The sequence below is a fragment of the Prenolepis imparis genome, unplaced genomic scaffold (assembly GCF_030444845.1).
Source record: "Prenolepis imparis isolate NDT839.2.m4 unplaced genomic scaffold, iyPreImpa1.0 SCAF_1, whole genome shotgun sequence".
In the NCBI taxonomy this organism is placed as follows: Eukaryota; Metazoa; Arthropoda; class Insecta; order Hymenoptera; family Formicidae; genus Prenolepis; species Prenolepis imparis.
The window spans coordinates 19,068,841-19,090,817 of record NW_028141159.1 but is presented as its reverse complement, the minus strand read 5'-3'; the positions used below and the strand labels follow the sequence as shown (position 1 = coordinate 19,090,817).

The window sequence follows — 21,977 nt, the reverse complement described above, 5'->3', positions numbered from 1 at the left end:
ATATAAAGCAATACGATTATTATTATTATAATACACTTGAAATTTATTATTTGTACTATCAGTAAAACAAAATAAAATACAGTGAATCATTATAATTCGCTAACAATAAATAATTCCAATATCATATCGATGCCTATTATTAGAATTTAATTATCGCGCACTAAGTGTCGAATTTACGCTGCAAAGAGAAAATATGTTTTTGAAAATTATAGTTTTGTAATTTTATAATAAATGTTATTAGTACTATTTAGTATCTCTACATATATATATAATAGACTTCACTTGACATTTCTTATTAATGTTAAGTGAGACAGGTACCATATACAAATGGCAGCAATAATATCGAAATTATATATATTTTTTATTTCATTTGGACTATAACTTCGTCACGATGATATTGCAATGTCCATCGTGCGTTGACACTGTCCAATATCTCGCTATCGCTACTATTATTGCTTTGCCAACGCTGCAGATCTAACGACAGGTACACGAAATAAATTAGATAACACTAGTGTGTATATTTATTAAATAAGAGCGATGCGATAAAATACAACGCGTTTATTTATAATATTTATGGCAGCATAAATATGCGCAATCTTGAAATCATAGTTCGTTCGCTCGTCGTGAACGGCCAAAATAAATGATGATCGGTATTGTATAGTCCGAGACTCGGTATATCATCGATACCAACCACTTGCAAACGATGAAAAAGTCGATCGTACAACGACTGTTAATGCCCTGCATCGTTGTACTTGTTGCTTTTACAACAACTCGTGACGATAACATAACGCGGAAGACTTTGCCTTACGGTTGTATCAAATTGATATTTAATACGATCTTTGGAAATAAAAAACGCAGCCATACTTCGCATGTTAAACGCGACATTAAATTGATGCAAAAGTATAAGCGTATAAGTGCACAATATGTGCAAAAACATCTAAAACTATCGCGATACAATTAATGGATAATGTGATCATTGAGTATTATTGTTACGTAAGAGTTAAGAACCGATTGAATCAATATATTGCTTAGCACTATGATAATTATTAATTGGATTTTCACTCTCTATTTGTATCATAAACACAACAATCTGACAGAAAATGTGACAATTGTATCACAAAAAAATCTAGAAAAATTGTTTTTAAAAAGAAATTTCAAAATTTTGCATAAAAATAATTTAGAATATAATAATCTCATATCTAAATTAATCCACTTATTAGCTTACTCATAAGGTCAATTTTAAATAATTTTTGTATTGGGGATGCAATTTCATTTGATCTCACAATGATGATTTAACCAGAATGTCGCGATCGTCCACGAATTTCCTACCATGCGGAGATTATGCAATAATCACTACGATGACAAATAAATAATTTATGTACAAAGCCAGCGAAGCTTTTTGTCAAGTGGGTGTGAGGGGACCGAGGGCAGTGTCGGGTGTGTTTGTTTGATTGCTGGCTCTCCGCTTCGCGTTGAGTCACGCCTTGAATGAAAGAGACGATAGATCTTGATGATCTATCGCGGCTGTGCGCGTTGTTTTATAGTAACCGTTATGGTATCCTATAAAAAGTGAGTGGATTAAGAGGAATTGGAAAGAACTTATTCTGTGAAATTACATTTATATTATCTTCAAAATTAATTCAACTTAAAAAATATATTTACGTTATTTTGTATTTTTGAAAAATAATCTTTTGTTTTTATCAATTTTTAGGTAAAATTTGCTTTCTCTATTTCAAAGATTAAGAGTTTATATTGTATATGTGTTTTATGTACAGAATAAATTCTTTTTTTAATTTCTTATAATTCACCTACTTTACGGAATGTAGTAACGATTACATTATCGTACTAGGCGAGCTTGTTGCCAATCAAAATGGAAATTATAGGGGTGTTAGCTCGATTGGTGGTTGGCCCATCTTCGTTCGTAGAGTCACGACATCATCCTCTATCTGAATCAGTAATTTGTATTTCTGCAAGGGAAATTAAATGATAAGTCTCTCACAATGATTTTTCTCTCCTCCAACATTTACTTATTATCTTTTATGATTATTGTATCATTGTATTTAATGTCTCATTATTATTATCTTTTATTAACTTACCGTCCTATTATCGCCTGGCGTAGTCATCCACGCGTAAACCATGTATCCAGGTATACAAAGCATAGAAGATAGTGCTGTAAACCAACCTAATACATGTGACCACCAGGGATACTCATAGTCTAGATACTTTATGGGTGTCCATTGAATCAGATTGAAGACGAACACGCCCTAATTTTAACATTAAATATATTAGATATTTGGCAACTAGCCTGTGCACAACTTGTATTAATATTTGTCTTATATATTAGATATTTTTATTAATTAATATATTTTTTTATAAACTAATTTAAAAGTTACAATTTAATATTCTATTCAAAATAAAATTCACTTAACATTCAATAAAAAGTAAAACTTTAAAAGTATCTACGACCATATATGCGCGAAAAGATCTCTAAATCGTATAATCTTTCTTTTATCATAATATATTGTATTTTAAGAAAAAAAATGCTAAAATTAAATTGAAATAAAAAAAGCATAAATCTTATACTTACAATGCAAATCATCGGCGTAGTTACCGTCCAACAGAATTTCCACCACATAAGAGGATAGTATCCAATCATATCACGCAAGGCATCGTAGAATCGATTCACTCCAAATGCCCAGCTGATCGATATACACTCGAAGAAGATGAGGAAAAGAAGACAGAAGCCGGAGACTGCGTACGAATCAAGGATTTGGAAAACGTACATGCCACCTTGAGAGATGCACGCCAACCCGACGATATAGGACAAGGCGCACACGATGGCGATAAAAATCTCCTTGCGACGACGTAACAGCTGAGGCCACTCGTCCACCTGAAAGACAATTAATTGATCAATTAATTAAAACAATATATCTTTTTGCGATCAAAAAAAGGAATTTTTCTTGAAGTAATAATTGAATCAAATATTTCAAACAAATCGCAAGTTTTCAAACTTAGCTAAAAAAAAGGAGGACTAATAAATATAAACAAAGACACTAAAATAGTGGAATTGCCACGCTCTTTAAAATGATACCATAGCCGTGACGAAGCCCTCCATCGTGCAAAATTGAGAATCAAGTCCGATGAGCAGCAACATGAAGAAGAACAGGCAGGACCAGACCGGCGCGCCCGGCAGTTGGAGAACCGCCGATGGATAAGCGAGGAAAGCCAGGCCCGGTCCGGAAGCTGCCACTTCGGCGACCGGTTTCTGCTGCTCGTGCGCCATAAAGCCTACCACCGAGAATATCACGAAGCCCGCGAACATGCTGGTGGACGAGTTGACCGAACAAACAATCAGCGCGTCCTTGTAGACATTGTTGGTAAATTTATTGTAACTGCCGAGGGCTACCAGAGTGCCGAGACCAAGACCATACGAGAAGAAGATCTGCGTCACTGCGTCGATCCATACCTGCGAATTTCATTCTATGTATTTGCACAAGTGTATACACGCGAAATATTCTTTAAACATTTTCGTGAGTTTTCTTTCTAAAGTAATAATATTTCGATACACAGTGTTCAAGAATATTACTTTTATCCTTTTTTTTTAGAATCCAGATCTCCATACCATTATCCATAAATTACTTGAAAAAATCATTATTAGAATAATACGAATGTGAATTAATGTTATGAAATTATAAACTTTAGTTATATGTTGTTGGATAAGATCATTTTCATATAAACATTAGAGTCAATATATTATAATTATAGTTAACTTATGAGATTATTTCGAAGCCAACAGGCTTGAAAAAGTCACACACAGTAAATGAGAAAAAAAATAACTTACCTCAGATTCCCGAAGCTTAGACAAGTTTGGACTGATATAAAACCGAATGCCTTCCATAGCGCCGGGTAGCGTAATGCCACGAATCAGAAGGACAGTGAGCAACACGTACGGGAAGAGAGACGTGAAGTAGACGACTTTTCCAGTCCACTTAACACCCTTCCAGATACAAAAGTAGCAGATTATCCATACTAACAATAATGTTCCCGCCAATTCCCATCGAATATTGCCCATATATTCGATACCTTCACTGATCTGTAACGCTCGACGTCTGAAAGAGATAGAGACAGTTGTATTTATGTAAGCTCGATGATAGAGAAGCGCAAATTACGCGCGTCACGTACTCAGGAGAAAATGAAAAATTGTATTTATACTGACTCCCAGAACTCCTTCACAGGATCCGTAAGCTCCGTCATCGTCACGTTAATGTGATTGACTGTGCACATTTTGATGACGCTACCGTTTCTGGATGAAATCTCGGACCAGCAAAACAGGGAGCCTCTATCGTAAGGATTCACGCATTTCTTTGTGTTCCAGTAGTTATTGCAGCTGCCCCAAGGTAACTCTACAGTTATGTAACGTTCAATAAAATTTCTCATCCTCACCCTTTCGTTATTATTATTAAATGAAGAATCTTCGATAAGATATATGTTAAAGAATATTTTTTGCGATAGCACAAATTTATAGCGCGAATAAATTGATTGATATTTCATAGTGTGCTCACCGCTGCGCATCGACATGAAGAAATAGAAAATCGCCCAAGCCAGGATAACAATGTAGTAGACATTCATCCAACAGGACATGACGGCAGCGGCGTAACCGATACCCTTGAAAAGCGGCGCTATTTTGAAGACTCCGAGGCCGCCTATCGTGAGCATCTGTCCAAGAGCCAGCTCCATGAAGAACATGGGTATACCGGCGAGGAACAGTGTCAAGAAGTAGGGAATTAGAAAAGCGCCGCCGCCATTTTTATAGCAGAGATACGGAAATCGCCAAACATTGCCAAGACCGATTGCTAGGCCGACCTTGAAGAAGTGGAGAACGTCAAAGCACGAGCAAGGCACAAGTTTATTTAATTTAATGTCAATGGTAAAAAAACAATTTTCTCTCTCTATAAAGATTGTAAATTTTTTGACATATTATCACTTTTAACTTGACAAAAAAATGCTCTTTGAGCATTCAAGATATTTTATTTATAATATATATCACTTTGTCGATGATGTTTGACGTAATGAGAAATATACTTGACGACATAATAAAAGTTATTACCACACTGAGAATGAAATCCAGCTTGGTGCTCCATGTTCCACGCTCCGGAAGAGGTTTGCTTTTACTGGTCGTTGATGTCAGATTTAACGCTGTCCTGCCGTTGTCGGGATTTTCTGGATCAGTTACTTCAGGATCGCGTGATGCCTCTGTCATGTTTGTAAAGCGGCCAATGATAATCTCAGTGTTTTCTGTTCGTACACTCACTCCAGCTGATTGTCAATTAGTGTCGTCTCAAATGCGAAATTGATAGTGAGACATAACACAGTATCTGTAACAAATTGTACAAGTTTAACTCAACTCCATACGATACAGCTTGAAGTAAATTTTAAATCCTTAAGAAATGCTGCAATAAGCAGATGTTGCAGTTATTGTAGCAAGAAGTTTGAAAAATCTATTTTAAATTCACAAATACAGACGGAAGTAAAAAATATTTTTTACTTTAAAACTATAAAATAACAGTTTTTAGAATTGATATCAAATCATGATTGATAGAACATAGTAAATAATTGCGATACGTAAAATATCAAATATTATATCAGTATTTAAATTGCACAACATTAAAACACCACATTTCTCTCTTCATCTTCTCTCTGTTTTAAACATTTCGATCGAATTCTCATTCTTTGCGAGCTACGAATGTTCCTTTGATTTTTATTGTTCGGAAAATCTGCGGAAAACGATTAGACATTTGGGTCAAAAATGAATGCTCCTGAATATTGTAAGAAGTGAAAAGTCGGCTGATCATCGTGAGCATTAAAGCAGACTACCGAGAGAACAGCCAGCTAAGAATATGCGTTCTTCTATTGGATAATTAGGCTGTATCCGCATTGTGTCTCAATAGTCGTCGGATGTTAAAGAGTCTCGTTTAATACGTCAAGATGCTGAAATCAAATTTATGACTGCGCGAAAATCGTCAATAATAGCTAGAGTCAAATATATATATTATAATCAATTATAATACATATGTAAATTTAAATTAATAATAAAATTGCGTATACGTATTAATAAAAGCTAAATAAAACTATATAATAGTAATAAAACAAATCAAACATTATATTTAACTACTTAGCAAATTTAATTATTTTAATAAGTTGCAAAACAAAATAAAATCGAAAAAGTTTCTCTTTTTCTCTGAAAACTACATGTTGATATAATAAATCTATATTTCTCTTTTTTTGAAAATTTTGCCTATAAAATATTTTTGCTTGAAATTATTCTACAATCAAAATTTAAGATAATATTACAATAATTATTATTCTCAGTCAATTCTCAGTTAAAATTGCTCCCAAAAACTGAGGAATTTATTGCACACTAATTAATCTTATATGTGCTTATAAAAATGTATTTAATTTCACATCTTACTAATCAATATTAAAAAAGCGCATTTTTATAATAATTATTTATAGCAATCTAGTTTATCGGTTTAGTTTTCCAGAAAACGCGACAATAAATCGTTTATATTATAATATTTGATTTAATTTCGATCGATCGAACTTGCATTAATGATCGCACGAGGATGTGTCCGGGGGATCAACGGAGACTTGCGGGGGGAGATCCTGCAAGAAGAGCAGCAAGCAGGTATTCTCCGCGAGGCACGTAGAAGAAGAAGAGGATGAGCAATGGCCATTGGTGCGGCCCGTTAAATACGAATGTCCGGCAGGGGTCCCGTATAATAAATATCGCGGTGGTGCGTGTTTCCTTGCTCCTCCCTTCCCGCTACCGCCACCCATCTCGGCTCCCTCTTCCTCTTCCACGCTCATAAAAAACAGCTATATTCTAATTAGCCGAGGATGTGTCGTTCCGCATATCGTTGCGATCGACGTACCGGGATTTTCACGTCATCGCGTTCCTGTTCGCGAAAATCCTTCCTTGGCGAAAAGTCAAGATACTATTTTCAAATTTTCCGACACGCATCTTCCGATATTACATACTTCCTTAATGAATCATTGCGAACGTTTTTTCCAGGAGATACAATTGACGGACATGAATTGGTAAGTCAATCACGAGCACGTGGCATCGGAGAATGTTGGACTTGACAGTTTAAAGTACCTTAAAACACGTGCCTTTAGAATGCATACTCGGCATAAGCCACGTGACATCGAAACGTCAAATTTAAATTAAAGATAATTATTTTTAGGTAACATGCATACTTAAGTAGCTTATATACTTAATTTAATATATAAATTAGCCTGCTTTAGTTATATATTAAGGATCAACTGACTGTTATTATTCTTCGTCTACTACTTCGTCAAATTAAATTTTTATAAAGGCTACTTGAGAGATATTACGCTTTGCAAAAATTAACTGCGAGTAAAACCAGCCATTAATTATTTATTTATTACATGCGACAGATTTACCGTCATTTTTACTTAAGTCTGATAAGTCAATTCTTTCTTCATCATGTTAATTTCCAAAAATTCTACAAACCTTATTAAATCCGACGATGGAACCTCATGTGGAAGTCACCGGCTCTTTCGAGATAACCATGAGCAAACCGATGCGAGACAGTTTGGCGTCACTTTATCGTCGATGAGCAGAATGAGTCTGATTCGTTTTTACACACTGCACTTCTCCTGAGCACTCTTGATGGACGTGCTGGATGTAGTTCCGCGCTCGCCGCCGGAGTAGCTGTACCGTATCGTCCTCGATCTCGATGATGAAGAGGATCTTCAGCGAACGATGGATCCTCAGCCGACCAACGTTCTCCGCGGCGAGCGCTCCGATCTCCAAGAGAAGTCGATCTCTGCAAAGTCCCAAACTACCCGTAAGATCACCCGATCTCGAGAGACGATTCGCGCGGCGAGGTCGCGATCTCACTCGTGATCGTCTACCGCGGATGTACCGTGACTGTAGAAGCACAACGCGTGTACCAGGGGGCAGAGAGAAAGAGAGAGAGAAAGGGAGAGAAAAAAAGAGAGAAAGAGCAACTCCCTGCGTTGCGTTCGCGAGTGTCGTCCGCGGGATACTGTGCGTAATCGGTCTGCGATCGGTCCAGTCTTCCGTGCGCGTCGCGCCAGCCGGCAGTAACTGAAATCGTCGTGCAGGAAGAAAATCCAGGAGAGGGATTCCCCCTTTTTTTCTTTTCCACCCGCACCGCCCTTATGCTCACCGTCACCCCCAGTCGCGACAGAACTTTATCTGGTGGTTAGGTGAGATCGAATGAAAGAAAGAGATAGAGCGCTAATGGCGCGAGAGGGACGGAAGATGATGGTGGAGAAGAAAGGAGGTCGTACAACAAGATCGCAACAGTATATCATCATCAAGTTGACATCTGTACCCTCCCTCTATCTCTCCAACCCTCTCTCTTTCTCTCATTTTTTTCTCTCTCTCTTCTCTCTATACGTTCGCAATTGCATTTTTTTCTCTTCCTCTCCTAGTTTTGTCTTTCTACTTCTACAAAACCTTATACCTCGCAATTTCTTTGTAGATAGAGACGCCAATCTACCTCATCTCGTACGAATCTTCCTTCGTGGTTCCACGCGCCCTTTTCTTTATGAGATTTAACCATGTCGGAAGGATGTATGATTTAACGCTTTCGGGATTTAGAATTGGTCCATCAGATTCAGAACGATTGTGCCATAAAGTCTTCCGAGAGATTTAATCGTGTACATCTTTTTGATACAAATAAATCTGAAACAATAATAATCATATTATTCTCTGAAACATAGTTTATTTTGAATAAAAAAACAGAATTAATAATTTTTCTAAAAATTTTCTCGAAAATACATAATAATTATTTAACAATGATAGTAATTAGCGACACAGTTGAAATTCAGATTAGAGTTGACTGCGTTTCCAACACAGAAGAAACAATTTCAAAAGATGTTTAAATATTTTTCGTGCACTGCGTTTATTATAAATGATAGACCAGAATATTTTTAAGGACATATCTCGCGTGTAATCGATAAAAGCAATACCGAAATGCTTCTCGACCATTAACTTGAATAAATGCTATCAACGTAAAAACAAAATGCCGCGCATTTATTATGCAATTACGGCGCAAATTTTTTCCATTAACGCATTACTAACGATCTCTCATCAGATTGATATGCTGCATATATGAGCGTATAGTATATAGTTAAAAATTATTAAAAATCTTCGATCTATTGCATTGTCATTTTCTCATTATTTGATTTGTCATTAACATTATTTCGGCGCCGTCTTATATTAGAAGATTCGTTTTTAGAAGAATTTAAAGAAATATGAAAATCGATAAAAATGACAATTAATGAAGAAATTTTAGCTAATGAAAAAAAACGACGGATTAAGCATTTCGGGAACGAATATCGCACGTTTTTCCCGCCATGGCCGATTTCCGAACGTTTCCGATGAAACGAAATGGCGATAAAGTAGGTGAGCAAGACTAGGAAGCTGGTATATCCGGAGGGTTCACGTGACACCGATCCGTCCCCGCATCCGTTCTAGGTACAGTCCGTTGTATAGGTCATGAGGAGAAGCCTGGATTGATAACGCAGAGCCGTAAAATGCTTTGCGCTGCGAGCGAATTTTTTTTGGCTCGCGATGTCGAATCGAACGTCGAGGAAGTCGTAATTCGTCCCGCGATCAATTTCATCCAATCCATTCAATCAATTTTATCCGTAAAAACTATCTAATTTTCAGAATTACCTGTCACAATACTCACGTTTAAAATTTCATAATACAGTAATTAAATAAATGTTGTTTACCCGTTGTTTTCAATCGATTTTTCGTGACGATGTTTCCAATGCGCCAGCATCATCTGCTTCGAATTGATATTTTGCAAATAACAATATGTTTTGTGTGTCGCGCGACGTGATTACTTGATGACATTAGGCACCCGAAGAGGGGAGCGAGCATCCCAAATGACAAGAGGATGTGCGGAAAGTGGCGCGGGAACCACGTCGCTTACCATCTTGCTGCTTAGAATTTTCACGGGGATGAACACGCACGCTCCGCAGCGATTTTTGAAAATTGCAATTCCAGATTTTGTGCTATAACAAATTCGAAAAACATGTTATAGAAAAAATTATGCGTACCAGAAACAATTAAAATTTCAGAATAAATAATTCATGCAAAATTGTTTCAACAAGCAAGTTGAAACAATTTTGCATGAATTATTTATTCTGAAATTTTAATTGTTTCTGGTACGCATAATTTTTTACAATTCATCTCTTGCAGAGTGCTTAAAATTTTTATAATGTTCTTTAAAATTGCTTTTGTTTTAACATTTAATAAATGATATAATGTGACATTTGAAGAGTACACTAGACTTATGAAAAAGACGAGTACCTACAAGGAACGGCGAAGCCGATGAAGATTTATATATATATATATATATATGTAAATAAAATATGTATTCTTGTTTATTACAAATAAAAAAATATATAATATATGTATATATTCTTATTTATTACAAATAAAAAAATATATAATATATATATATATTTATTACAAATAAAAAAATATATATATAATAAATTGAGTAATAAATATAAAGCAAATTATTGAAACGATTTTGCATAAACTTATTCTGAAAGTTTTAACTTTCTCTAATTTTGATGTTAGGTATACAATTCATCTCTTGCAGAGTGCTTAAAATTTTTATAATGTTCTTTAAAATTGCTTTTGTTTTAACATTTAATAAATGATATAATGTGACATTTGAAGAGTACACTAGACTTATGAAAAAGACGAGTACCTACAAGGAACGGCGAAACCGATGAAGTTTTCTATTATTTATTGTCGAAGCATTGAGTTTTGACAGCGCTCGAAAACGTAATTGATGCATCGCGTCGATGAATTAATTGATTAAGTATAATTTATCGATGATGTTTTAACACATCGTGCGTCACACTGTATTTTTTGTAATAAACAAGAATGCTCAATTTTATTACCTATGAGAAAGAATTCATAACCATTAATTGAAGTTTGTTTTGCCATACACACACATACACACAAGTTAAAATCTTAATTAATTTCTAGAAGTTTTTTGCATACCAGAGAATAGCACGTGTATTTTCACGCTATTTTCTGTACGCATTTATAAATAATGTGTCGGCATGAAAAATATATTTAATCTACAAATATATTATTTATACTTACATATACGACTGAATGTAACAAAACGCATAAAAGAATGCTAAAAACATGATGAATGACTTAAAAGCCGAAAGTTATTTCTAATCGTGATGTTTCTTTCCAATTGTGGTTTGATATATAACACTCTTTTATTATATATGAATAATGAATACAATTAGATGTATTAAAGATATCAATAATAAATAAAATACGATTTGCTGGCATGCGAAATCGATGAAACATATACTCAAGATGGCGGCTCAAAGTGTAGTAAACATTGCAAAAATAAAAACACAAAAATTGTACAATTGAATACGCGTCGATACTCCAGACGATGATCATCTGTTGTTGACAAGCTTCGTACGGAAACTACAGATGGCGCTAGTTAATAAATTACAGCTTCGCCCGAAGATGGCGCTGAGGAAAAATTGAAATTGCGGTCTTCTTGTCTGAATGTTCAATGTTTTGTAGTCCTGCTATTGTAGAAAAATCGAGCGATTCTTAGCGTCCGAGCAGGTTTTCTCGTAAGTAAGTTTCCGAGCGCATCCCTCGAAGTAGCCAGAGTCGCATTGAAATGCTCGTCGATGCCGAAATGAACTGTCATCGTCACGCGACAAATTCGTGAGGTTAGGAAACAATGACGAGAAACACGCGTCGCCGCGATTCCGCCAGAATGCCTGTAAACAAGATCCTGTATTTGGCCTTGCCGATAATACTTACGAATCTTTACGTAGCGGCTAATGACAGCGGAAGTGTCATCAATGCCACTGTCAAGTGCCAATCTGGCAAATCGCTGCGCAAACAGGTGTCGGTGGAACCCTTGAACGGCAAGTGCCTGCGAGATGTCGTGGTGTATCTGTCGAAGAGACTGCGATCCGTCGTCGACGAGGAGCTCGGCGCGTCCTCGTTCCAGGATACGATCGGCAAGATAGAATTTGCGAACATCTCCAGCAATCTGGACGCGAGACTGAATACGTTAGTTGATAAGTTCAACAATAAATTAAGAACGCACATCGATGTCCTCAAGCAGGGCTACAACGCCATATACTCCATTCTATCGAAGGGAATTCGTACTGTTTATTCTAGTCAAATGGTTGATTTGGACATGATACAGATGAACAGAGTTTCGGATATATGTACGCAAATTATGACAGGTATTTCATATTGAGCGATATAATTGTCATCTATTGTGTTTCATCTAGATTTATTTTAATACATTATCGATTTTGATTGTAGAATTTGCAACAAAATTAAGAGGTCAAGAATGGAAAAGCTTGCATGTATTACCGATAAGCCAGCCGAGTATGATATGTGGACCCCCTACATTGCCTCACATTATTGGATCACTTTTATTGTCTCAATACTGTCCCGAGAAGAATGTCATTTTGCTGTTGGAGCATGGCACATTTATGTCTGAATCTGATTTTGCTTTGGCCCAAATAGCAGCCAGAACTATCATAGATATGCTTTCTGAAACAGATAATGTTACTGTTGTTGGCCTTGGCACTCCTCTATTTTGTAAGGATGGCTTGTTGAAAGCAACAGATATCAATAAATTTCAACTAGCTCGTTATATCGATAGTTTAACTAGAACAGGTAATCAGAAATAAATCTTTATTTAAATACATACATTATATGTATACAATATATATTGATTATTAAATTTTATTGTTTTTCAGATTCAAATCAGACAAAGATTGATTTTAGAAAATTAACACAAAATTTAAGGCACGAAGTGGTTATTATACATTTGACTAACAAATTAAAAGATACATCAAATGTGCAAAGAGTGTTTGAAATTATTTCAGAAAGACTTAAGACTTATCTCAAAACTATACTTATTGTTTCAGGTAAATTTTTTATTTTATACTCACTTTAATTGTCTGAAAGATACTTCTATATGTCAGTTATAATTTTCAGATCAACAACCACACATGAGTGTTAAACAGTCTTTAAACAATGATAACGTTATTGTTCTTCCAACGCAAAATATTCTTGGATATGAGATAGGAAAACTATTTTCTTGCTTGCAATGTCCTGATTATCATAAGAAAGATTTTTATGTATCAGACCCATATTTTGATTTATATAGCAAAACAATGACATTATCTATTGGACAGATTACAAGTATTGCACTACTATCCTTAGATATAAAATTGAATGATTTCCTCGATGACATAACATATTTTAATGCTGGTTCAAACATATATGTCATATTCTTCGATAATAAAGGTGTGGTTTGGATGCATAAAAATTTTCCCAGAATTGAGACAATAATGGAGCAACCACTTAAAGTGCATTTGCAAGACATTGAAAATATAGATAATTACACAGTAATGAAAATGATAAATGAGATCCAAGGAGTCATAAACGTGAAAACAAAATTGGGCGAGCAGGTAAGGAAAAGTACTTGTATACAAATTTTAAATTTTACAGAAGTAAGATAATCATTCTGATGGGTAATTATTCTTTGATGCATGATACAGAAACGGTACAGATGGAAACACTTAATTTATGACGACTTGATAATATGCCTGGTATCCACGACTGAGGAGGGAATATTGCCTGTTGCGAGAACTGTGCCTTCACTACCTACAAACATATTACATCATCGCCTCGATCTTATGCTTCAAACTGTCGTTGATAAAGATACACTGTGCACTTATAGAAATAGGATCATAACTTTATGTAAGAAGATAGAGCTTCTCATTTTACTTGCTAATTACAAAATTTTAATAGATATTTAAAAACTTGTGTATTTTACTTTTTATTTTTTTTAGCAACGGGTGTAGTTTATTTATCACCATGGTGTTTTCAATCTCCAATGGAGCAACTGGAATTGCTCGAAACTGGTTCGGCTATGACTGTACAAAGCTATATGGCATACATAAAAGATTTAACAGGTCTTTTAGCTAATCCTGGTTTACATCCATCTGTAAAACCGGATGTAGCAATCTTAGCACAAGTCTTGGAACATTTTAAAAAACAACATACTGAGAGCTCATTAAATAAATTTATAATAAGAAGGTAATTGCTTGAATATGTATATATATAACTAGAATTTTATTAGTTATTATTTATTATTTGTAATATCTCAATTCATTGGTTTATTCTATCATTTTAGATATGTTGTGAGTACAGTCAGTGGTGTGTTGGAGATATTTCCAGGAATGATATTAGATTCCGGTTTTGATCCCAAGAGGCGAATGTGGTATGGAAAAGCACTAGAATATTCTGATAAGATGATTTTGACACCACCTTACTTAGATGCGGGTGGATCGGGTTATGTAGTCACTCTAAGTCAAGCTGTTAAATATTCCGTGGGCAATAAAAGTACAGATTATGTTATCACTGTCCTGGCTATGGATATTACAATGGGTTACATCATGAGACTGTTATTGGAAATGTTTCCATTCTGTAACGATGCAACTATAAAATGTTTCTTGATGGATGACAAAGGTTATTTGGTGTCGCATCCAGCATTGTTAGAGCCAACAGGCAAGATTGAGCACCAGCATCTGACGCATAAAGAGCTTTTAGTAGCGAATGATATATTGAATCACGGACTGTTTGTGAAAAAAAAATCGTGCGCCAATCATTTGGAGGGCACTGTGCAAAGATATTATCAATTTAATATGTCACTCGACGAAGTGCTTACTAATATAGCACATGGTGAGCACTGCGTTAGATATCAGGTAGCTGCTGTACCAAGTACTAATGTATTCCTTGGTGTCGTCAATGTGACAACTCAGTGCAATCTGCTTAGAGCTTTTTGTCCGTGCAGTACGGTAAGTCATATCAATTATTGCACTTCATTTTCAAGTTTAAAATATATATTTTTATGTTTATTTCATATATTTCTTTTTTGTTAAATATATAGATGGATCATTCTTGCCTAAACTGCAAAAGTATGGAACAAACTGGTTGCGAATGTCCTTGCGAGTGCTCCTTGTATTCTTCTACCTGTACACAACAAAGTATCAATGATTTAAATTCTTGTCCGCCTCTATATGAGCAAGGCTCGAGTTTACAGATTCCGTGGATACAACCGACGAATTTAAAATCGTGTCCGTCTATCGATTGCAAATCATTCACAACAAAGAAGGATTGCTTGGGTGTCGCGGATTGTCAATGGTGTCACGTCGACACCGATGGAGAGACTCCTTTGCAACAACCATTTTGCTCCGACATATCCATATGTTTCAAGGGAATCTTCGGATCTTTGATACCTTACAGCGATGGCACTTACAGTAAATTCGCTTTTTTTTCTTGTTTGTCATATTTATTTATTTTCATTAGTTATTATCTAAAAAAAATTATGCTTTTTCAGATTCGCAGTCAACAGACGAGGTCGTGACAGGAGAGTGGCCATCGGTCGGTCTGGTGGCCGGTGGAATTCTTGCATTAGTCTTGATTCTAAGCATTATTCTATTTTGCTACAGACTTCGATCGGTAAATTCGGGCGTGGAGCATCAATGCTTGCATCTCCATACCTCGCCCGATACTTTACGCATGACGCATCTCGAGGGCGATCTGGAGCCCGCAGAATTGGATCAAACCAAAAGCAATTTGGATTGCCTTGGAAGAGATGGTGTCGCACCCATATCACCGTACAGAGTTTCTACCAATTATAGAAGACCACCTGGTGGAGATAGCGATCATGGGTACAGCACGATGACACCGCACGATGATTCCGAACAGCAGACGTTTGCCTCTGAACCTCTGCTAGTTGTCGACAATAACATCGAACCGGATTTGACGAGGCAGTCCGACATCGGAATGCCTTCTCCTACAACGTATTTAGGATCGCCGCATCACGTTTTAGCACCTGTGACTGTCCATCGCGATATGGAAACAAACTATTGTTAGCGAAACTGGATTTACATTACCATTTATTTGAAAAGGTAAGATAAGCGTTTTCTCAAAATACTACATCATTTTGTTTGTAAATATGGTTTCAGGAATGTATAACAGTTTATCTTATTTGCAATTTTCAATACGAGAAATAGAATACTGTTGTAGTGTAGTTGCAATACAACAGTGTTTATTTCTATCAAAGTGGCACAATTTTTATTATTATCAAAGTGGCAATAAGTACGAATTTTTAAATGACTGACGAACTTAAAGACATATACAATTTTTATAAAAGCTGTCTCTATTGATACTAAAGCCTTCTATACAAGTGCGAATAATAGTTAATAGGTTGTACGAGATTTATATATGAAACTATTTAGATGGCTGGTACATTATGTAAGAGACTTAATTTAGAGTATATAAGTAGATATATAAAGTAATAGTGAATTATTTATATATAATTCTTATTATAGAGCAATTTTTAGAATTGTTTAAAAGTATACTTTTATATACACAAGTAATATTGCAGTTTTCTCTAAGTAAAATATTTTTATGTGACAAAGTGTTAGCAAGGTATTTCAATAGTATATTCAGATAGGTGCTATACGTAATTATATGCAGGTCATGAAATTAAAGCCTTATCACAATTATTATTGTTGATAGATAACTGATACTAAAACGAACTGATACGAAGTAATTTAGCATAATTAAAAAATTTTGGCAAGTAAATTTTAGCTCACTGCCTAAAGTACTGCCATCATGTTCCGCGATTAAATCGCAAAACAGTAGTTTAATTTTATAAAAATAAGAACTGAAAACATTTCTTTTTGAATATTTTTTTCACATGGTATATTATAAAACTGACAGAGCAGCTTACATATGTTATAGTTCCATGACTTATTCTTAGAAATATCAATTTTTTTTTCTTTTTTATTTTATCTATATAGTGTACTTATTATCATGATTAAAATAAATAACAGTGCCAAAACGCGATCAAATTTTGTATACTGTGCAGAATAATTTTAGAAAGCTGTACATATAGATCTATAATAGCATCTATATTGTTACTCTATTGTATTCTTATATGAGATTAGTTATGCATTTTTCTCGAAATAAAATAATTTTATCATTACACAAATCATAGCAAAAATACAAAAATAAAAGAAACGAGAGAATCAGATTTTGAAAACACATGTCAATGAAAAAGTAAATTATAACAGTTTTTATTGCAAGGCTGACGAAACAGCAAGATTTCATAATAATTAAACATTTTTTAAATGTTAATATTTTTCTCTTTTCTTTTGCATAGAAATATGAAATATTGAAACTAAATTATGCAATCGCGATCAAAAGAAAAGTTACATTATATTATAGCAACTATAGTACAAGCTTTTATAAAAATATTAGTTAAAGTTTTACGATTACTTTATTGACATAGTACAATACACACTCTCATTCATAATATGTGCAATACGCACATTTTAACAGACTAACATGATCGTAATATAGACTTTCTATTTTTATGGTTTTTAGTTAAGAGGACAGAGTAGTAAAATATAGAAAATTAAGATGTAATTTATATGTATATACATATATATACATTTAATATAATGTATATAAATATATATACATATAATGTATATGCATAATGTGTATATATATATACATATATATGTATATGCATATGCTATTTTGAATGGTACTTACTTTAAGAAAGACTAATGTCTGCTAATGTATTATTATCGCTAAGAATATAATGTAAAATACCGTTTTGTATTGATCTTTTTTATGACATATACTCTGCGTACAAAATTCGTGCCGAGCGAGATTTTATACATTATATATATCAGTATTTTTTATTATTAAAACCAATATTTTATTAAATAAGAAATACTTATATTTTTCCCTTTCTGTAAAATATAAGAAAAGAAAATGTAATCTTGGGATCCTACAAAAAGAGCGATATATATATATATATATGTATAGAGATGTACGATCTTTCACATATGCAAAGTGAATAACGACACACGCTTTTATTATACTTTGCTTTATTATACTCCTTATAAGTGGAGTTTAATATGAAGCGTATTGATGATTGAAAAAAAATATTACGACGACTAGGGTATAAAGTCCGGATTTTTTCTTAAAATTACGAAACCCTCCATAATCGGCGTTAACGGTATGTATTCCTCGGTGGCAAGTTCTGCTCTCTCGCCGTATGCCAACAATACCGGAGTGGTATGCGTCTGGAAGCCTGTGATAGTCTTCGGTTTACCCGCTTGGCCAACGACATCGACGGCGAGACCGACTCTCACCGGTACAGCTAGCGGATTCAAGTCCTCATCGAATGTCACCAGCATTCTGGGCTGCATTGCAGCGGCCAGCGTATACAAGAGATAATGTGAGCGTCCGAGAATAACTGAAAGAACATTTATGACATTAATTAACAACATGTTAACAACGTTTGAAAATGCAAATAGCAAACAACATTTCTATATCAATTGCATCAAGAATATACTCACTGTTTTTCACGTCCAAGAAACCGATCAGCGTCGATAGAAGACCGGCGAGAGCAACGGGGCTAAGTAGCTGCCTATCATTGTGATAGGGTGATAGGGTAAGCGTACCTTTACCTAGATGCGTCAAGCCTTGCGCGATGCGCACCATGAAGAGATTATTGGGATCCTTCGCGTGGAACTGAGCCAGTTGTCTCAACATAGCGGCCAATCGCGCGTTATTCGTACCGGCACCGACCAGACCCATGGCGAATATCGCGTTGTGTGCCACTTCAGGGTCGCTATCGTGCGAGAACTTGGACAACGTGTCCAGGATGTTCAGTTTCGGATTTGACACCGAGATAAGACCTAGAGCGAGAGGCACCGAGCGGCGAATCACGGGCTCGCAATAACGCAACAGATGACCGAAGGTTCTGTAAGCCATCTCGGCGCCGATCTCCTCTCCCATTGCGATCAGAGCGATACCGAGAACGGCGATAGCCTGTCTAGAACTGAGATCCTTCTCCTTCTCCTCTTTCTTCTCTTCCTTCTTCTCCTTATCCTTGCGTTCGCTCTTTTCCTCCTTTTCATTGCTCGGCTCGTAATGCTCCGAACAGATGTGCAGCAAGTGTTGGATCTTGAGGACGTTCCCCGTGCCAGCGTACGCGCAAACCTCTACCAACGTCGTCGACATCGACCTGAAGGGTTCGTGAATGATCTCCAGAGCCGCTATGATCGCTTCCGCAGCCTCCTGCTTTCCCAGGAAACACAATCCCAGACCGAGTGCCAGGAATCGCGCATATGTGTCCTTGAGATCGGATTCCGATTTGTCCATCAACGTGTGCATGATCGCTGTGGTGACATAAGCGTTACAAGAGCCGGCGGCGACCATTCCTAATGCCAGACCAGTCATACCCAGCACTTCCCAACTCGATTTGGTATCGCTGAGAACTGGCGTCAGCAAACCCAGGACGGCTTCCCGGTTAGAGCCGGCGTATGCGATACCGAGGCCGACGATGGCACCGATACGCATGGTGTTGCTGCTATGCAGCACGTAATCGGATAGCAGAGCCAAGGCAGGATCGCACTCATTTCTCACGCCGCAATTGACGATGCCACAAGCCAACAAGGCACCGGACTTGATATAGTCTTCTGACGAGTACAGATACTTGTCGATTGGAGTGAGACCGCCGTCGACGTCCCACAGCAGGATTAGACCTAAGGATGCGGTCGCGCTCAGCATGCCGTGCTCCTTGTTCTTGTACAGCCACTTGTTACCATCCTCAATCAACAGCTTATCGTGACCAAACGCGGCGTTCACGAAACCGTTGACAAAACTCGCCGCAAGATTCTGTCGCGCTGAGTCGACTTGGCCACCGCCAAATGGTGGTCGTGAATTCTCCAGGTGGGATTTGTAGACGTCCTCTGGTGTCTTGGGTTCCATTATATCCAACTCTCGTGCCAAGTTCAAGAAATGATTGTTTAAATGGGAATTGGACATTATTTCGAATAAATCGTCGTCTTCTACTGTAGCCTCATGTAACTCCAGAAAGATCTGCTGACGACCCAGCATGAAAGCCAATTGCTTTTGCACAGAACTGAAAAATATGTAAACTTTTTAGTTTCTCTTCAGGAAATCGGCTAAATCAATTTACAGTTTTAGCAGAATTGCTTGCAAAGAAAATTTCTAAACAAAAAATTCTTTAAAAGATACTTACAGATCCCTACAATTTGTGAAGATCGATTCAATGAGAGGTAAATCATTTAATTGCATCGCCAGCCTGATTGCTTGTGGATATTGTCCGAATTTTCGATATAATTTACAAGCGACATGAAGAAGAGTGCTATTCTCTGGATCAGCTACGTATGGCACGCAGCTTGTAAGATAGAGACACACTCGTTGATACGCGCTTTCGTCGACATGTTGTTCTAGCAAGTTGAGCCTTTCGATCTCCATTAACAGATCGGATGCCTCGGTCTCTGCATTGTGTGCCATATTATACGGAACAATCTCGTGCACCAGAGCGATCAATTTCTCGTTCGTCGCCTCGACGTTCTCACCTGCCTCCCATTCTCCTGCCAATTCTCCTGATAAATGTCTAACATACTCGTGTCCCCATTCGCCAATCGCTAACGCCGAGCCGGTGAGCTTATACTTCAAACACTCTCGACCTTCGCCCATGGTCATTGCTAGGACCGAGATAATGTCGGAGCACAATTCCTTACATTTGACATTAGTCATCGTTTCATAAATGTTCTTCATAGTATCGTAATGAGGCCGCATAAATTTCAGTGGCTTTGGAACACTTGTCATCGATGTTGTCGATGCACGAATGTGCGAACGCAAGGATTCCAGGGCAGGAAGATGCAGTTTAATATTTTCATCTTGCAAGCGCTCCACGAGCAGAGTTAATTCTTCCTGTAGAAGTTTATCTTCCTCTGACTGAAAAATAGAATCAAGTTTTCAATGTATTACCTTTTCTTTCTTATATTAAAATGTATATTAGTTAAGATATGTATCGCATTTTATTCAACTTTAATTTTTATAATATATATTAATTTTTTATTTTAGATAAAGAGAAATTATCATAGAGAAAAAATTACAAAATAAACTGCACAGTAAATTGTTGTTTAATGATCAGATGAACGAAAAATAACTTATTCAAATGCAAAGTATAAGACGAGTTGGAATTGTTTTTTCATATTGATAAATTACAAATGTATATATATATATGTGTATTATTAATAATATAATAATTAAATCTGTATATATATATATATGTGTATTATTAATAATATAATAATTAAATCTGTATATATACAAATTTAATTAATATTTTTACAAAATTAGAAACATTTCTCTTCGACACTAATAGCAATCCCACTACTCTGACATAGGTTAATCTCTTACCAGTTCATCTTCTTTTCCATTCTTCATATCTTTGATCGGTTTCGTTTCTGCCTTTGTTTCCGGCATTTTTACTCAGCTATTCTCTAAACAGATTCACGAAATAAAAACACTATTCTTTCTTCGATCATTCACAGTTTTTCAGGTTAGAATGAACACTCAAGACGTTTTGCGAGTCACCATCATGGACACACAACATAGATCGGCGACTGCGTGTTTGTTAAGTCGCGTTCATAAACATCGTGCATTGAAATTAGGCCAGTATTCATCAAAATTGACGAATTGATATCTTTATTTTTGGTCACGTGACGTCTTTTGACACTAAAAATGAGCGTCGAGCGTCAGCATGAAAAGGCACCTTTATATTAAAATTAAATCAAACAGTTAACTTCACTTCGCTCACCGGTATATACAAAGTGCAACTAACGCATTTGATATACAACTGACAATGAGATTAAATTAAATTAACGCTTAAACTGACGCTACAAATATTTGATCGATATATCGGGATGGAGAAATTCTTATCTCTTTCGCTCTGATCAATCAAATGATTCAA

General features: G+C 36.0%; 3 protein-coding genes across 6 annotated transcripts; 1 reads left to right on the top strand and 2 right to left on the bottom strand.

Moving 5' to 3' along the window:
- Window positions 1–48: 48 nt before the first annotated feature.
- Window positions 49–11,317, bottom strand: Gat-a (GABA neurotransmitter transporter-1A). Of its 4 annotated transcripts, XM_083036023.1 has the most exons (12): window positions 11,189–11,317; window positions 9,793–10,077; window positions 8,517–8,737; window positions 7,535–7,850; window positions 5,108–5,375; window positions 4,563–4,863; window positions 4,217–4,403; window positions 3,842–4,109; window positions 3,092–3,466; window positions 2,588–2,890; window positions 2,097–2,264; window positions 50–1,967 (listed from the first exon to the last, which is right to left on the bottom strand). In XM_083036023.1, the coding sequence occupies exons 5-12, from the start codon at window positions 5,258–5,260 to the stop codon at window positions 1,878–1,880; spliced, it is 1,845 nt and encodes a 614-aa protein (XP_082892149.1). In that variant the 5' UTR covers window positions 5,261–5,375; window positions 7,535–7,850; window positions 8,517–8,737; window positions 9,793–10,077; window positions 11,189–11,317; the 3' UTR covers window positions 50–1,877. The 4 variants fall into 4 exon arrangements, 3 of the variants coding, with proteins under 3 accessions (XP_082892158.1, XP_082892149.1, XP_082892142.1); XR_014425148.1 differs by lacking the exons at window positions 8,517–8,737; window positions 9,793–10,077; window positions 11,189–11,317 and having other exon boundaries at window positions 50–1,560; window positions 1,813–1,967; window positions 7,535–8,145; XM_083036032.1 differs by lacking the exons at window positions 7,535–7,850; window positions 8,517–8,737; window positions 9,793–10,077; window positions 11,189–11,317 and adding an exon at window positions 6,606–6,625 and having other exon boundaries at window positions 49–1,967.
- Window positions 11,318–11,592: 275 nt separating this feature from the next.
- Window positions 11,593–16,779, top strand: LOC145935009 (VWFA and cache domain-containing protein 1). Its single transcript, XM_083035989.1, has 9 exons — window positions 11,593–12,318; window positions 12,401–12,760; window positions 12,844–13,014; window positions 13,085–13,560; window positions 13,651–13,852; window positions 13,945–14,191; window positions 14,289–14,952; window positions 15,045–15,414; window positions 15,495–16,779. The coding sequence occupies exons 1-9, from the start codon at window positions 11,802–11,804 to the stop codon at window positions 16,031–16,033; spliced, it is 3,546 nt and encodes a 1,181-aa protein (XP_082892115.1). The 5' UTR covers window positions 11,593–11,801; the 3' UTR covers window positions 16,034–16,779.
- Window positions 16,780–17,425: 646 nt separating this feature from the next.
- Window positions 17,426–21,618, bottom strand: Rpn1 (regulatory particle non-ATPase 1). The gene is made up of 4 exons (XM_083036002.1): window positions 21,425–21,618; window positions 20,232–20,956; window positions 18,541–20,111; window positions 17,426–18,437 (listed from the first exon to the last, which is right to left on the bottom strand). The coding sequence occupies exons 1-4, from the start codon at window positions 21,488–21,490 to the stop codon at window positions 18,136–18,138; spliced, it is 2,664 nt and encodes an 887-aa protein (XP_082892128.1). The 5' UTR covers window positions 21,491–21,618; the 3' UTR covers window positions 17,426–18,135.
- Window positions 21,619–21,977: the final 359 nt, after the last annotated feature.